Source organism: Castor canadensis, chromosome 1, assembly GCF_047511655.1.
Source record: "Castor canadensis chromosome 1, mCasCan1.hap1v2, whole genome shotgun sequence".
In the NCBI taxonomy this organism is placed as follows: Eukaryota; Metazoa; Chordata; class Mammalia; order Rodentia; family Castoridae; genus Castor; species Castor canadensis.
Genome location: NC_133386.1, coordinates 133,196,608 through 133,215,059, shown reverse-complemented (window position 1 = coordinate 133,215,059; position 18,452 = coordinate 133,196,608). Strand labels below are relative to the sequence as shown.

At 40.8% G+C, this 18,452-nt stretch overlaps 1 protein-coding gene across 10 annotated transcripts in view; it reads right to left on the bottom strand.

Annotated features, from left to right (window-relative positions):
* Positions 1-18,452, bottom strand: part of Xrra1 (X-ray radiation resistance associated 1) — a 64,145-nt gene that overhangs the window by 27,376 nt on the left and 18,317 nt on the right. For 7 of the 10 annotated variants that reach the window (XM_074082928.1, XM_074082883.1, XM_074082890.1 and 4 more), the window contains one exon: positions 14,173-14,306. The exons of the other annotated variants lie outside the window; for them this stretch is intronic. In XM_074082928.1, the coding sequence (XP_073939029.1) occupies positions 14,173-14,306 (134 nt within the window). The remainder of the gene's footprint in view (positions 1-14,172; positions 14,307-18,452) is intronic. 10 annotated transcript variants of the gene reach the window in all.

The following is an 18,452-nucleotide window of genomic DNA, read 5'->3' as shown; positions in this document are numbered from 1 at the left end:
TGGGAAGGAAGTGGTGACATCTTAAGAACTACTATTAATGTGTTGTGTTCCCCAGTGGTTGAGGCTTAGGTGACTCAAATAAATAAAGGCAGTTGACTCAGATCATAAGCACATTCCTCCCTCCATATTTCATCCCACCCACATGCCAAAACAGAAATACCTATGGACATACAGGCATAAACACACACTCACGTACATAAGCAACAAACACACACACCAGATGAAGGGAAACAAATATTTATTCAGATCCTACTGCATTCCTGGCATTGTGTTAGGTGTCCTGTATGTGTTATTTCAGAGTCTCAGTGGGGGAGGATAAGTATTATTTACCTGCTTTTCAAATCAGGGAACTTAATTCAGAGCAACTTGCTAAACATCTCATAGCTAGAAAGTGGTAAACTCAAACTAGTCCTAGTTCTTTCTGACTCCAAAACTCAGGCCATTTCCACCTTGTCCATTCACATCTTCAAATCCCATATGGATTAAAGGGTGGGGAGAGGAAAGGGGAAGCTGTTCCTGATCAGAGATAGGCAGAGTTCAAAAGCTAGCACTGGAACATAACCTTAAGTCAGGAATATCTCACAGGTGGATTCAAGAGAAGTATATAGTCATTCGTTCATTCATCCAGTCACAAGTCTCTACCACACAAACTTAGTAGCCAGATACTGAGAATACAAAAAGAAAAACAATACACCCCCTCTTCAACATGTGTGCAGTTTTGTGGAGAAGGCCCAACACAACGCACACAATGGGACAACGCTGTTAACAGAAGTAGGTGGGAAGGGCTCAGGAGAGGTAATGCTAAAGCTAAACCATAAAGAATGAGAGGGACTCTGGCATACTCTTAACCACTTTGAAAGAGGAAAAGAACAGGGAGAGAAACCATCCCTTTGTGGATGGATCTGTCACAGAATTAGAAGCTCTGGACAGCCATGTTTCCTCCCAGAGAGACACATACAGCCCAGTTGTGAGGAAATGCGTGGTGAGTCAGAGAGGAGCAGATGGAAAGTTGAGAGACAGAATATCCGAGCTGCTCCACTCTGCTTAGGACCTATATTCATTAACATAGGACCCATCTGTCTTTAAGGCATGGCCATGAGAATCCTCCGTGTCCTTATAATGAATTCCCTCCTTTTTTGCTTACTCTAAACCTGACAGACTTCTGAGGATGATGACAATGCTGACTGAAGAAGGGACAGGACAGATACCATTTCAAGAGGGGCACTGGCAGCAGTGTGGGGAACAGGTTTGAAGTCCAAAGACCAGAGACACTTAACAGAGAAGGCAGGAGGCCTTGAGTTCATGATATTTCAAGGTCAAAGGGTCTCTTTTCCTGTTTCTGGAAGAACTAACTTTCACACATTGAATTTTTAGTTTCTACTTGAGAGCAAGAACAGAATGGTTCTTGCTCTGTTGATTTATAATTGGTTGTCCAATATTTATTTTACTCCAAAGACAAATGAAACAGCTATGAGATAAGCCTTCAAAAAACTTCCTCTTAAGTGCCATCATGGAGAAAGCTGGCTCTGTCTTGTCTATGACAAATTATACTGCCTTTTTTTTTTAAAGTTCCACCCTAATAATAACATTGGAAACACTCATTTTTGTCTGTAAAATACATGTCTTAAAAGAGGAGCAGTCGTAGGATGAGATGTCAGTGGCAGCTGCAGAAGCTCTCCCGCAGACCCCTTCCCACATGGTCTCACCAGACAAGCTCTCTAAAGTGGCGGCTCTGCCAGAGGTGGAGAAGTAGAGATTTCCAGCTGTTCAGAGTGGTGCCATTTTTAACATGCTTTCTCTGGGAAAATGATATTAGTACCATTTGAAAGCTGACAGATTTACCTTAATGTGTTTTAAAAGCTAAGTGTACACCCGGTGATTGGATTCAGTCACGCATTAGAAGAAGCCTAGGAACGGGGTTTAAGAGCTCTGAGCTGAGGCTCTGGTGCTGCCGTTGTTTTGCTTGTTGTGTGACTTCTAGCTGGTATTTAGCATCTTTGGGCCCAGAGTCCCCATCTGTATAGTTAACAGGGATTTCTTTTATGTTACCTTGTAAGACTTTAGATTGGACCAAAAATGTTGCTCAATAGACTGAACTAAGTGCAAACAAGATGAAACTTACATCCGTAGAAATGTGAAACTGGCTTCTGGGCTAAGATACAGAAAACCCACTACACACATCTGGGATGAGGAAGACCTGGCTTAACAGACCACTTGTATAAAAGAACACTCATGTTGTGGCTGCTAAAAGGCTAGTACTCTTTTAGTGACATTATTAGGAATACTGTGATTAGAGGAGGTAACAATGCCTGAGAAAGTTGACATGGGTGGTTCAAGGCAGAAAAGGAAGAGGCCTAATCAGAGAGCCAGAGTAACAGAATTCAGCTCAAAACAAATAGAAGAGCAAACTAAAGAAGAAGTAGGTCAAATATGAATTCCCCTAACTCACCTGGACCGAGATAAATAATAGTATAATTTAAAACCGGCAAATGGAGATGGAAAGAGTTCCAAACACTCATCTCAACGTGTCATGATATGGAAAACGTGAAGAGAAATGAAGGTGAAGAAGTAGGCAGTTGGGTCATGAAAAGCCTTGGGTGCGATATCAATGGAGTTTATCTTTAGGACATTAGGAATCAGCTGAAGGCCTTTAAAGGGCAGTGATAAAGTCGCATGTGCATTTTTGAAAGATCAGTCTGGCTGATGGTAAGGAACTGGGTCAGAAAGCAAGAAACTGGAGACTGAGACCAAGCAGGAGGATAACAGAAATGAGCAGGCCCAAGAAACATTTAGGAAGTACAGTTCACAGCATCTGGCAGTTGAACGCATGTGCAGAATGAGAGAGAGCAGAGTTCAAGTGGATCCCAGGTTTCCAGCTTGGACAATTACACAGCAGATGGAGAGGGGTGCCAACCACCAAGGTTGGGGGGAAGTCAGAAAAGATTCTGACATAAGGATGTGTGTGACAAGTTTGGTATAAGTAGGCAATATAGGCCTAGAGCTCAGAAGACAGAAGTGAGGTAGCCAAATAACCCAAATACTTGGGAAGGGACAGGACCATCAAGAACAAGTATTTTAAAAATGGGTGCAGGTAGACAACTGAGGAACACTAATGTCTAAGAAGCTTGTAGAAGAGCAATGCACTGAACATGTTGAGAAGACAGATGGCTAAGAAGACAGTAATGCCAGTAACACTTGTCTGGAGTCCTGCAGCTTTCACAGCACAATGATCTCGAATGGTAAGTCTGATTTAGACAGGAGCACATTTACTCTGTCCCTCTTATAGATAAGGCAATGTGTTATGGTTTGGATCTGAAATGCCTGGCCTCCGCCACCTGCCACACAAGGCCATGTGCTACGGCTTGGTTGTCAGCTGATGGCAATAGGACCTGGTGGTAGGAAGAATATATCTTATTATTCTCCCTTTGCTCACACGCTCTGGTTTCTGGCCAGCATGAGATGAGCAGCTTTGTCCCACTACTTGCTCCCTACCATGATGTTCTGTCTTGTCACAGCCCAAAAACTATGGAGCCAAGTGACCATGAGCAAAAACCTTTGAAACTGTGAGACAAAATAAACCTTTCCACCTTTTAAATAGTTTCTCTCAGGTATTTTGTCACAGTGATGAAAAGTAGACACAAACAGGAAACACAGGGTGATGGAGACTTGCTTTACTTTATGTAACAAGGGTTTCCACTGAAAGCAATTAGAATGATTATCAGAATATAGAAAGAAAAAAGATCCATAGTTTAATATGTGCAAGAGATATGAAAAAAGTAAGGAAGCAATATGCCAAATACGAATTTCAGAGAGAAACTGAGAGTAGGAAGCCAGTTTAGCCTCAAGAGGATGGACGTCTCTCTCACCTTTCCCTCCTACCCCATCTGAAAGTGAACTGTGGTTTAACAGCCTAGGGGATCAAAGGCCAGGGCACAGTGAAGGCATGAGACCCTCTGTAAACCTACAATCCCAAAGGGACTCACCCTGAGCATGGCACGACCCAGAACCAAACCCAGTCCCCTCATCCCACAGTTAGGAAAACTATCTGAGAGCAAACAGAGAAGGGGAGTTGACAAGGGAAAACTGGTCTTGTAAAACCATAGCCCAAATCTGTAACATCAGAATGGTCCAGAAAATAACCAGTCAGGAATTTGGTTTAAACTGACTCCAGGGGAAGGGAAGGATGAAGGAGAATTGTGGAGGGGCTGAATTCAAGTACAATATATTTGATATATAGTAAGAACTTTTGTAAATGCCACAGTATATCCCTACCCAGCACAACAATAAAAAAAAAAAAGAACCAGATTGCATACTGAGTGCCCTAGGCACCTGGCCAAAATAAATGGAAAGGTTTATGATATAGCATACTAACTAATATAGGTCCACTCCTTCTTGAGCATAAATAAGAAAGGTGGGGCAAAATATACATTTTTAAATCAATCTGCTTTGAGCTGGAGATGTAGCTCAGCAGCAGAGTGCTTGCCTGGCATGTGTAAGGCTCTGGGTTGTTTTCCCAAGACTGCAAAACAAACAAACAAACAAAAACCAATCTGCTCTAAGGTACCTGAGAAATAATAAGCTGTGAATTTTTATGGGGCCAAAATTTGAAAGGAGGAAATCCAAAGGAATTCATGTAACATTTGGGTCTGCTTTCCCCCTAGGGTTATCTACAGACTCAGAATGGCAGAAAGGCTGACAAGTTAAGCAAAGGTTCTGACAACCATGCTAGTTTACGCACCAAAAACTGGGTTCCAAAGTGCACAGAATGGAAGCCTGATCGAAGCCCATGCTCGAGGTTAGGACACAGAAGGATTAAACACTAAGAGAAAGTGTGCATTAGGGACAGTGCAGCCCCTGTAGAGCCTGGAGATGACCTTCAAATACTTTCAATTTCTATAACTGAATTAAGGGGAAATTGGAACTAAGAGAGATTTGAAGATAGCCCAGAACCTCTTAATTTGGTGAGAAAAAAGTGATTTTGAGTTTCCCAAAATGGAGTCAGTAGGCTAGAGGTGTGGCTCAAGTGGTAGAGTATTGCCTAGAAAGCCTGAAGGTCTGAGTTCAAACTCCAGGGCTTCCCTAGCAAAGGAAAGTCAGGGCCTTATTCAGTTCCCTATTTACATTTAAATTAGAACCAATTAAACTTTAAAAAATTGAAGATTCAGGTCTTCCCTCGCACTAGCTATATTTCAAGTGCTCAATATGGCTAGTAGCTACCAAATTGTACAATGGTCACATACAACATTTCTAACACTGCAGAAAGTGCAAAACTAGGCCTTGTAAAAACTACTAGACAATACCCACAATCTCTAGGGAAAAAAGAGGCATGATGGTCTGTCACTCAAAGTTGGGGATCAACAAGGGGACCAAATGGAAGAACAGAAATTTAGCCTGAGCCTGAGCTCTGGTGGAGTGGTTCAAGTAGTAGAGTGCCTGCCTAGCAACATGAAGCCTGAGTTCAAGTCCTGGTAATGCCAAAAAAAAAATTAAATACAGCCTGAGTCTGTTGAGCTGAATGCAACAGTGAAGTCATAACATAAACCTACTTGTGGTTTTCTCTCCAGCTCTTGAACATACAATTGAAGCAGAGAGAATAAGCAACTGACAAAATACCCACATCTGTTTACTGATCAATTTGGTCATTGCTGTAAGAATTGTCAAACTGAAACTCCAGGAACTTTTCTACTACATCCCTGAGGTGACTGCTGAGGTGACTGCCATCCAGCACAAAAAGACTAGAAAGAAGGAGAAGGATGACTCCTGTGACATTCCTGCTTTAACTCCCTTGTTATTTGGCTTGTACAGAAGACATGTCTTAAATAATGACTGCAGATTACTATAAACTTACTCACAAGGTGACTCCAATTTCAGCTGCTGTTCCAAATGTGGCCAATCAACATAGCTCCTGGCACTACGGCTACACCTAGGGATCTGCTTAGTGTTTCTTGCTCCTTATCAATTTAAAGAACCAACCAAAACAACCAGAAACAGTCTGCTTACACCTGACTAGGACAATAGCAAACCTTTGTTCTGTTTCCCCAGAGTTGCATCTATTCTCAAGCCCTGTCATTATTTATTACAAAGGGATCTTTATGTCCTAAATCAAATCATGCTAATTGGACCTGGTGATCAGAAAAAGTCACTCACATACATACCCCAGACACATGTATGTCATAGGATGGAGGTAAATTCCACACAAATTCAGGGGACTGCCATCTTGCTTAATTTTTGTGGTGTCCAAGTGTCTGGAACATGTTGGGAAATATGTTCAATGTGAACGACAATCCTGTACCTTGTAACATCCATTACTAAGAAAAAAGCACAAAGTTTTACTAGCTTTTTTGGATTCTCAGAAGCTACAAATAAAACATTTGTGCTGTTTTTACCCAATTATTAAGTATTCCTTACAGCTACCAGTTTTCAGTGGGGCCCAGACAAAGACAAGGTTCCTCAGCAGGTCCAGAGTACAATGCAAGTTGCTCCTTTACTGGGATTGTCACTCAGCAGGTCTGCCTGACATTTATAAGTCTATAGCAAATACAGTACTATACCAACAAAGTTGCCATTCAGCCTGTTTTTCAAGGGCAGTGTGAATTTTCATTTGTTATTCCCAATTAATTATGTTTCTTTTTCCATCTCAAATATGTCCTGGTTTGGATGATAATTATCAAGATCACTCTGTGAACAGAACCTTTTGTAGGTAGTGACAGTAGAAGTAATTTTGAGCAAAGTTATATCCTATTCTAATAATTAGTTTCTTTTTGAGAAAAAAAAACAGTTTCTGGCTCACTACTGAATGTTGGTAGAGACTTAATACCTAAACAAAAGACACTAATGACCACAAGACTGAATGCACAAACAGAACTCCCTCATCAAGTGAAAGCAATATGTTTTTACACTTTTGTCAATGGACACATAAAATTGTACATATTTATTGGCTATGTTTTGATACATGTATACACTGTATAATGTTTAGATATGTAAGCATATCTATCTCTCCAAACATTTTTTGTGGTAAAAACAATCAAAATATTTTCCTCTAGCTTTTAAAACATACAACACATAATTGGTACCTACAGATACCATAATGTGCAATAGAACACCAGAGCTTCATTCTCCTATCAACCTGAGTAACTTAGTACTCCTAGATCTACCTTTCTCCATCACTCCCATACCCTTACTCTCCTCAGTCACTATTCTATTCTACTGTCAATTCCTAGGAGACCAACTCTTTTGGATTCCATGTATGAGTGAGACCATGCAATATTTCATTTTCTGTACCTGCTGAAAGCAATATTTGAGCTCAGTCTCTAGCAAGTCTGAGAAAGTTGCAGGACTATATGGTTCAGATTCCCATGGTGACTACTCCTGCCACACTGCTACTTCTCCATCAACCCACAACTAAATTCCTATGACCAGGGTTCACAAATGATTTTGTATGACATGCTGACATCAATGAAAAATGAACTATTACAGTATTATAGCCCCATCCAGGAGCATCCTGAAAAGACTGAGGAAGTGAAATCTTCCTGGTAGGCAAAACGTAGAGAAATATATCTGATTATCTATTTGCTTGATTGGATAGGTAGCTAGAAAGACAGATCTATGCTGATTCAGGATCAGTGTCTTAATGGTTTGGCTGAATGGTCAAAAAAGAATGAAAAAATGCTATCAGAGAGATGTGGAGAAAAATTATATGAAGTGACTCAGAATGGATAGAGAGTATTAAGGTTGTCTGTATCCCATGTGAATGGATCTATTGTAGAAGAGACTCAGTGATCAGGTGAAAAAGGTGACCCATTCTGTGAGTGTCAGTTGGGTCTTTTTTCCCCCTGGATATTCTGGTGATTGCAAAATGGCAGCAGGATGAAGATAATGAACTTCCCCTCACCAAATCTGGTTATCACCCTGCTGAGAACCCAACCTGCCAATCGCAGAGACCCTAATGGCTGAGACCCTAACATGGCAACATTTGTGGAGCTAAAGCAGTCAAACAGTACCAGGTGGACTGCAACAGATACCTTCCTTCAAAAAAGCAGCAGTGACTTTTTTTCCTTCTTGGATTATACATGTATTCGGAAACAGATTTTCTTTTTCTGCCCACAATATTCTATCACTGGAATCACAAACTGTTGTTACAGTAATACTAGCTTGTTACATTGCCATGTATTGTGTTTACCTTTGCTGAGATTTTATGTATTTATTTTTTTTGTCATACTAGGGTCTCACACTTGCTATGCATGCACTCTACTACTTAAGCTACATCCCCTGCCCTTTTTGCTTTATCTGTTTTTCTGATAGTGTCTCTTGCTTTTTCTTGGGCTGGCCTCAAACCATGATCTTCTACCTTTCAAGTATCTGGGATTATAGAGATGTACTACCATGCCTGCCTTTTTTTTTTGAGGTAGGGTCTTGCTAACTTTTTGCCTGGGCTGGCCTCAAACTGCAATCCTCCTATCTCTAACCTCCTGAGTAGTTTTATTTCATCTTATAGCTTTGAGTAACTACCTAGTGTCCTTTCTTTTCAATCTGTAGGGCCTCCTTTAGCATTCCCTATAGAACAGGTTTAGTGTAATGAACTCTGTTAGCTTTTGTTTATCTTGAAATGTTTTAATTTCTCCCTCACTACTGAAGGACAGTTTTGCAGGATACAGGAATTTTGGTTGACAGTTTTTCCTTTGTAGCACTTTGAATATATCCAGCCCACTGCCTTCTGGTCTTCAAAGTTTCTGATGAGAAATCTGCTTATTAAGGATCCCTGGATATGATAAATCACTTCTCTTGCACTAATTTCAAGTTTTTCTCTCTGCCTTTTGACAGTTTGGTTATAATATGTTTCCTTGTGGTTACCTTTGAGTTCATTCCATTTAGAGTTTATTGAACTTTGTGGATACTTATGGTCATATAAACCTGGTATGTTTTGGGCTGTTATTTCTTCAAATAATCTGCTTTTTTCTGTCTCTCTTCTTCTGGAACTCCCATAATACATAGGTTGATTTCCTTGATAGGTCTCACAGGGCCCTTACACTCTGTTCAACACAATCTTTTTTTTTCCTTTTGTTCTTCAGACTTGAGTTTAATTTGCCCTATTTTTAAGTTCACTTATTCTTTCTTCTGCCAGCTCCAATCTGCCTTTGAATCTCTCCAGTGAATTTTTCATTTCAGTTATTATAATTTTCAGCTTTAGAATTTTTCTTTGGTTTCTTTTTAGGTTTGCTATCTCATTACTATTATTTACATATTGTTTGTATTATCATTTTTCTTGACTTCATGTCTTCTTTTAGCTCTTTGGGCATCTTTAAGATGGCTGCTTTAAAATCTTTATCTAGTAGGTCTTTCTTCTGACCTCGGGTCAGTTTCTGTTGCTTTTGTTTTTCCTTTAAAGAGCCTACTTAATGTTTGCTTCAGAAGTTTCAAGTGAAAAGTGGATGTTGGGATTTATTAATGTGGAACTCTGGAAGTTAGATTCTTCCCTCTTGCCAAGATTTCCTGGTTTTTATTTTATTATTATTTTCATTTTGATTGTTGTAGGCTGTCTACATACCAAGGATCATTCTGAGGTATAAAATTAAGGTCTTCTCAGTTCTGTTCTGACCCTGTGCCTTTCCCTGGTATTTATAGTGACTTTCTAATTTCTTCCATATATGCAGTTGTTTGAATGTCCTAGACTTTGTCTGGCTCCCAAAAGGGAAAAAAAGACAAGTGAGTGGGGATAAAGGAAAAGTATCAGTCCTTTAAATTTTCTGGTAGTGCCTTTAGTTAAAGAGGGAGGGGTTTACAACTGTGTGTGTGTGTGTGTGTGTGTGTGTGTGTGTGTGTGTCTAACAATGGCTGTCCACCTCTATGTCTGTACCTCATCATTAGAAGTAGCACTCAGTGATCAGAGCACAGATCCCCAACATTTGGAGTACAGGGACCTTTCTGCACACTCTAGCTCCTGCAAGCTACACAGGAATTTCTCTAAGAATACATGCATGACAACATACTATGAGACTGGGGGCTGGAGGATGGGTAGCTACTACTTGGCTAAGATCTGCAACTGTATGAAATTATGTGTAGTTTTCTGTTCAAGCCTTCCCTGAGAAGATGTAAGCCTTCAGTACAATCTAGAGCTCCAAAATTGTTTCATTATGGTTCTGCCAATATATTTGTTGTCTAGGTGATGAGACAGGTTCTTGTTACTTCTTACTCCACCACCTTCCTGGAATCTTCTGGTAAAACAGTCTTTGACAACTTATTTACTGTACTAGGTTATGTATAGTTGGGGAAGTTGGGGCCCTGACTTACAGCATGGGGCATCACATAAACCTGCAATCAATACTGATGCTGTTTTTCTCATAACTGTAACATAAGAGCAGAGGAATTAGTGAATAGAAGTGGAAGGGGATCTCTTACAATTATATCTAAAAATGCACTTGCAGAATTTGTACTTTTTATTTCTGCAGTTGTAGCCACTTCTGATTTAGAGAACTTAGTTCCCAAGGGAGGAGCTCCAAAGGGTCATAAGAATAATTCCACTGAACTGGAAATTGGGATTGCTACTGGCCCACTTGGGTTTCTCATTTTACTGAGCCAATGGGCAGGCAAAAAGGGGCTTACTCTATTTGTTGAGTGACTGAAATTGACGCTGGAAAAGTAAATAGAATGATTGGTATGCCTTGAGGACCAAAAGAATATCTTTGGAATTCATGGAATTGTCTGGTACTCCTCTTAGAAAGTCCATGTCCTTTACCAAAAGTTACTAGAAAACCACAGCAACCTAATGAAAGCAGAACCTTTAAGGATGTATATTCTTTAGAAGTAAAGGTTTAGAATATCAAACCAGATAAGAAACCACTCCCCCAAAGATAAGAATAAAAGAAAGAAAAGAGCCCCAGCCAGCTGAGGTGCTAGATGAGGGTAATGGAACTTTAAATTTAACTTTAAATGGGACTTTAATTTTAAATAAAAGGATTTATAAATACCCACTATGACCTCCCAATTAAAATGATGGTAGCAACTATGAATATAGTTTTCTTCCTTATTTATTTTATGTGTATGTATGCATATGTTTGTATATTGCACACATAAATTGCTAGTAGTGACTGACTTTACAATGCAGTTTTTAGGTCATAAAATATCCATGAAGTTTGGAGTTTTTTTTTTTTTTTTTTTGAGATAGGGACTCACTATGTAGCCCAGGCTATCCTTGAACTTGCAATCTCCCTGCCTCAGCCTCCTGAGTGCTGGGATTACAGATGTGTACCACCATGTCTAGCACATAAATTTCTTTGAAAGACAAAATTAAATAATCCAGAGATGAATACAGTTAAGTGTTGGAACTATGTCTCAGTCATTTTTAGAGGACGAGAGTCTATAATATAAGAGGGAAAGTTCCTTCAAGTTAGGGAAAACATGCTGTGGTTGCCACTATTGTATAGAAGTTAAACAGAAAGAGGGAGAGTAGATGTTGGGGTTCCAAGTGATGGATGTGCCAGTTATCTGGCCATATGCTCTCAGCCTTTACTCCTTCCCTCTGTGCTGTGCTGTGTATGGCGGGCAGCTGGAGACACCTCCTTAACTACACTTCCCACACTGACTTTCCAACTGGTTTCCAGTGAGGTACTGCCAACAGAAGGGACTGGTTAGACTAGAAGGCAAAGCAGGAGGTGAAGCAACTCTCCTGCCTGGCTTCTGATAGCATTTTGGGCAGCAACAATGGCAATACTGACTAGGCTGGTGGAGGCTGAGGCAGCATATCTCCAGGAGATCTGTGATTACAGTGGTAACCTCTCTAAAAGTACAGCAGCAGGTACAGACTCAAGGTTCTGGTCCAGCAGTGTTAGCAGCTTCTGATCTCTGGGTATCAGTCCTTCTTCCCTTTGTTCTTTCATGCCCCATTCTTCATTTGTTCTTCTGGCCCTTCTAATACCTATGTAGCCAATTCCCTTTATTTGCCATTGGTGATACTGTAGAGGCACATACTGGAATATTTACAGATGAAATTATATGAGTCTGCTGAATTATGACTGGATTCATTTATGGCTGTATATACCTGAGATTTTTCTGAAGAATAATCCAGAGTGGGGTGTGTTAGACAAAACAAGATTCTCCATGCCTTCATAATTGTCAGGTAATAATCACTGGATAGGTACAGTGAAGTTCATTTCACTATTAACTCTACATGTGTTAGTCACTTTTTCCATCACTGTGACAAATATCTGAGAAAAACAACATAAAGGAAGAAATTACTTATTTTGGCTCATGGTTTCAATCATAGTCCTTGGTTCTACTGATTCTGGGCCCAAGGCAACAGAAGCATGAGGCAGATGTTACTCACCTCACAGTGGATAGGAAACAAAGAGAGTGAGATAGGAAGGGGGCAGGCACAAAATATCCCCAAGGACCCACCCTAGTGACCTATTTCCTCCAGCTAGACCTCACCTCTTAAAGTTTTCAGCACCTCCAAAAACAGTGCCACCAGCTAGGGACTTGGCCTTCAACATGTGAGTCTTTTGGGGAGGATACTTCATATTTAAACCATAACACTACTTTTTTATATATTTGAAATTTTCCATAATAAAATACCAATTATAGTCTTTCTCCATTAAGACTGAATTCCATCTATCTGCAATACCTCAAGTGGTTTTGTGAATCTGATATGTACCTTTCCATGAAGAAAGCCTGCCTAAGAATGAAGCCAATACAAAGGAAAACAAAGATGTGTATATGTGTTTGAGGGCAGAGATCAAGTGACAAAGAGGCAGAAGTTGCATACATGATCAAGAAATAGATACATACAGAGCCCTGACAACATCCTGGGTATCTGTATTCAGCTAAGTGAATCTAGCAGATTCACTTCAGGACTCTTCAGATACATGAGATAAGGTCTCACTATCTATATAGCCCAGGCTGGCATTGAACTTATTATCCTCCTGCTTCAGCTTCCCCAATGCTAGGATTATAGGTGTGCACCACAACACCTGGCTCATAAATTCCCTTTTTGTTTAAGCCAGTTTGAATTGGACTTGTTTCACTTGTAAACAAAAGAATCCTAACTAATGAAATCCCAAATACAACAATCAGTACTGCAATCCCAGCCTCTTTGAACAACTGTCAAATTGCCGTCACCACTATGATTTCCATCATGGCAGCGAACATTATAACCAGAACTTTTACCATTACCATCTCTAAACTGATCAACATTTGTTTACTTCTTGCTGTATGCAAAGCAATGAATCCTTAGCTAGGCACTTCAGACCAGAAATAAGTATGACAGAGTCCTTCCTTCAAAGAGCTCAAGACCTATTTGGAGAGACTATATATACCATCCATCTACCCACCTAGTATAAAGATAAGTACATGTTTATGAGGCATAAGTCTCAGAATATGCTAAGCACTACACTAAGCAGGCAAACAGTCAACTCATCTGATGCTTAGAGAAGGAAGGGGCCTGAGCTACAGCAGTCAAAGAAGGCTTCTGGTGGAGACACAAGAGAATCTGAACTAGGCTTTGGAATGTGGACAGAATTTAAATGAGAAGACATGATGATCATGAGTTTGGTCTCTAGAGTTAGACAAATTTGATTGAAATCCAGGCTGTGCCACTGACTAACTTTGTAACTTTGGGGAAGTTATTTAACTTGTCTTTGCCTCAATTTCTTCATCTAAAAAATTATGATAATGATAGGATACCTACCTCATAGAACTGCTGTAAGAACTAAATGAGCTAACATATGTAACGTGCTGATAACTGTATCTGGCAAATAATAAACAATACATATATGCTATTATTCAAAGGAAGGTGCAGCACACTCTGGCCGGAAGAAATAGTCTCAAAAAAGGTGCACAGTGGGAAAGTACAGAGCTAATTTAGAGACCAGAAAATAGACTGAGCTGGAGAAGATGGCTCATCTGGCACTAGCAATGTTTACAGTTCACAAATGACCAATCAGAGGCAGGGAAAGTAGGTTGCCAAACACCTAGGTCTTTTTTAACAGCACACAGGAAGGTGGGGGCACCCATCTGAATCCTTTCCTGGGAGCTTTAGTACATGACATTATCCTGGCTTTGAGCACTTACATCCTATCTTTATGGTATTTTCAAGTCACTCTGAACCATTTCTTTAGCTACTGGTATCCAAACAAAGGCTCTGAGGGAACACACAGGACAGACTTGAGAATGTAAACTTACTGCTCTGTAACAGCCAAACTGGGTGGCAAGGAGGTAAGCCCATTGCCAGTGAGGAGCAGGACACGTAGGTGTGGCAGAATCCCCAGATCACAAACGGCCTCTGTAGTCAGGCTATTGAAGGAAAGGTCCAAGAACTACAGTGCAAAGACAAAAAGATGAGGGAATTGAATCAATGTGTGTCACAACAATGCTCAAGACTTGAGGGTGGGCTGGCTACATTTTCCCCTTAGCTTTTCGGAAAGCCCCATAACCCACAGGATAAACCCTTCCTGAACTGGCACTCAAGGCCTAGTGGAGTCAGTTCCATCTATCTTCAAGCCTTACCTGCCACTACACATCTTTGTCTCCTTTGGTGCTGGCTCAATGGTCTCCTCATCCCACCTATCACTCCCTGCTTGTGCTTTCCAATTAAACAGGAATGTCCTTCCTACATGCATCAGAATCTGAGACTCAAAAGGTCAACCCAAAGCTGCCCACTTAAAAACTCTTTCCTTATCCACAAGCCAGATGGAATTGCTTCCTCTCCTGACTTGAAGTGCTTTATCTAAACAGCCCCAAGGGTACTTATCAGTATGCCAGGTACCTGAGACAGATGGACACATATGTGAGGAAAAAGGATACTGGTATATGAATATGCCTTGTAAAATATGTGGCACGCAATGGAGGACTAGACCACAGGCCTTGAGATCAAGGACTATGCCACTGTAACACTATATCCTTGTAGCCTAGCATAGGAGTGGGCACAAAGTAGGTGCACATAAAAATCAGCTGAAGTGAGTTGGCTTATAATGACAGTGGCCCCAAATGGTCACCCTATCATCAACTAGCTTCTGATTGGCCATCTAGATTCCTAAGATAGTTGACTGGGGTCAAGGGGCCAGGCAAGAAGCTGAATTTCTCTCTTTAATGACAAAGGCATTTGGGACAAACATCTGCCCAATCTCTGTCCTCTCTTTCCTAAACTTCTCTAGACGCTCATTTTAGCTCCTCTATATAAGCCAGCATCCTTTCCTGTATCCCTACTTCTATATGCTTCCCCACACCCTGCCATGCACACACAGTGAAGCCTACTGAATGAGGTTGAGATCAGCATCCTATCCAGCTATGGCAGCAACAAGGTCTCTGGTCAGCCTCATCAATGTCACATAGACAGTGAGACATATACACACTGTAGTTCACTGCCCAAGAAAGACTACGTTTGGTCTCACTTGTGGTAATGAACTGATGGGATCTGAAGATCTGGGTTTATATTCTGGCTGTATGATTTGGACTTAATCTGGGCTCCCTTATCTATAAAGTAGAAATAAGTGACTCTTATGTTGATAAAGCCTTTAGCCTGGAGTCTGATACACAGTTAACTGCTTACTTAATGTCTATCATCATCATCATAATCCTTTCATTCATCACTCCCATGTTGAAAGCTTACTTTGAACCAGTTCCTGTATACTGGGAGCTCCCGCCTCCTCAGGTAGCTATGTACACACACACACACACACACACACACACACACACACACACACGCACGCACGTAATGCCCCTGGGACAGATGTCTGGACGCACACCCATGGGTGCAAAGAAGAATGGTCAGGTCTACTGGGGGTAAGGGCAGGTTTCACAGAGCAAGCTGTCTTTAAGAGACTAGCAGGTATTCACCAAATTGTTAAGGGCAAAAAGACATTCAAGTGATTAAGTGGCAGTGAGCAGGAGGCAGGAGGGAGGAAGCAGGATGCAGCCTCACTTGTTCTGAGAACTCTAAGTAGTTTGGATATCAATGAAGCCTATGGTATAGGAGAGGGCTTGATAAGACTGACCAGGCCACAAAAGTCACCAAGCACCAAAGTTGTGCTGATTCCATGCCACCATCAGCAAACTGAGGGTTCTCAAAAGAGGGCAATCCCACTTGGCTGGAGCAAAGAGAGGAGAAGGGCTGACAAGTCGGTTCAGATAAACACAGGTAAAGGTCTGTGTCTCTCTTCATTCTAGCCACACTGCACTATTTTACCAGTGTTGGAGCTCAGGAGTCAGAAAACCAAGGTCTGGAAAGCCAAATCTGGCCTGATGCCTATTTGTATAACTAGTGACTAAGAATGACTTTCATATTTAAGAAATAAAAGTAAAAGGATGTTTTACATGTGGAAATGATGTGAAATTTTAATGTCTGCATCATAAAGGTTTATTGAAAGACATCCATGCTCACTGGCCTGCATACTGTCTACACTGCTCTCCAACAACAGCAGATCCTATTAGTTATGACAGTTATGACATAATACTATAACATAACTACTCATAACAAAGACTAGGATTTACTTTCTGGCCTTTTACAGAAAAAAGTTTGTGGACCCCTATTCTAGTTGCTTGGGGGACTTAATGCTGAATTCCAATGTGCTTTCCATGGAATTAAGGGCAGCTCAATGAAATGAAGTCTTAGAATCACAGGTCACAGAACTTCAGAGTGGATCCAGAATTTACAAAGGAGAAAAATTAAGTTCTAGAGAGGGCAAATGTTTTGGCCATGGAAGCATGGCAAAGTACTGGCATCACCAAGACTAACAATAAGGTCTTCTGACTGCCAGGGCAGGAATCCAGCTGAAGAATTTTCAAATCTGTAGGCAGAGAATCAAATCGTAGCAAAGTTAAGTTTTTCTAAATTGACTTGTGAACAATTCTAAATATGTGCTGTTTACCCTGGAGCAGCCTTTCTGACCATCAAGGACAGAAGATTCCTAACCTGGCTACTATAGCTGCTGAGTCACATCAAGTTTTATTACACATCAAGGTATTCATTACTGTGAGCTGCAAATCCAGGATATTTGAGAGGTTTATCTTTATTCATGGGGAGCCCTTGCAAATCATAAAGACATGAAAACAAATGACTAGTCCAGAGATTTGCTTTTCTTATTTATGTTGTGCATCCTAACTTTGGACTATTCACTTTTGAAAGGCTGGTTATGCTAGATAAATAATCTTCATCAGATGTTTTCCAACTGAAAGCAGGATACACAAAATATCAATCAGATTCAACTTTTAGATCCCAAGCTAGTTGGCTGTGGGGTCACAGTCTGTGGTAATGTCCTCTCTCCATGGCCACTGGTACTTGAAATTAAGGTTTGGAATAGTTGGGGGAACAAGACAAGATGCCTGGCACAATGCACAACACACAAGAGCTCAATGAATATTCTCTGAAAAAATAAATGGAAGTCTTTAAGAGGCTCCTAGGTCTAGAGGTAAGGGTAATAGCTCCTGGATCTCTAGTTTCTAGAATCCATTCCCCACCATCTATGCTAAAATCTACTACAAAATTGCTTGTTAACATAGCACCAAACTGCACTCAGTTGTTGTAAATTTACTTTCTCCCAATTTTATAGGATTTTTGAGAGCTGTTTCCTGGACCACTCCTGTCCCAAATCATACTAAATTTCTGTTATCTTCTAAGTGACTTAAAACTGAAGGGAGCAGTTACCATTACAAAGAATGTGAGGACAATATGATCTGTCTTAGGAAGGTGGCCATTCCAAGACGTTAAAGCTTCTTAAAACTCTGGCATGTAAAGGCCATCAACTGTGAAACAGTCAGTCTGGTGGAAGGTCCCTCTCTCTGCAAGATCAAGTTAAGTGGGGCTTGTATGAAGAACAGTTGACCCTGGATGATTGTAGATTAGATTGTTTAAGTTACCAACTCTATGGAGCTACCCCAAGGCTCACAACATGCAGACATTTTGCTAAGGTGTGAATGGGTAACACTTTAAGGCTGGCATGTGGGGAAGGGTCCATTACTCAGTGAGTGAGCCTGGTCAGGTGCCCAGCCCCACTCCAGGCTCTATCTGTGTTGTGTTCTACTCCATGCATGCAGTGACTTTCAGGTAGCAACAAGAGCTTTATTCCTTCGTGAAAAGTTGCCCTCAAGTCTTCATGAAAAAGTTGAAGAGGTAATTAACTTAGAACTATGAGAACATGAATGGAAAATGTATGATTATGGGAATTTAATTTAGGAGAAATCAGAAATGCAAACAAAATCTGTATTTTTGAGTCTGGGGTTTGGAGAACAGTTGTGGATGTACATGTGTCTAGAGTCTGCTATAGAACTCACAGGAGCCCAATTTTATTTTATCCTCATTCTTGGCCTAACCCAGCCCACTGGACTGATTCAGTTCACCCAGACCAGGATGGGTCTTTGGCATACGTCCATAATGTCACTAGTTCAGCTGGTTCAATCTGCTGTATTTAGCTCTTAATCTCCACGGCTCTCCAACCCTCACTGGAACCAGATCTCTCTCACAAACT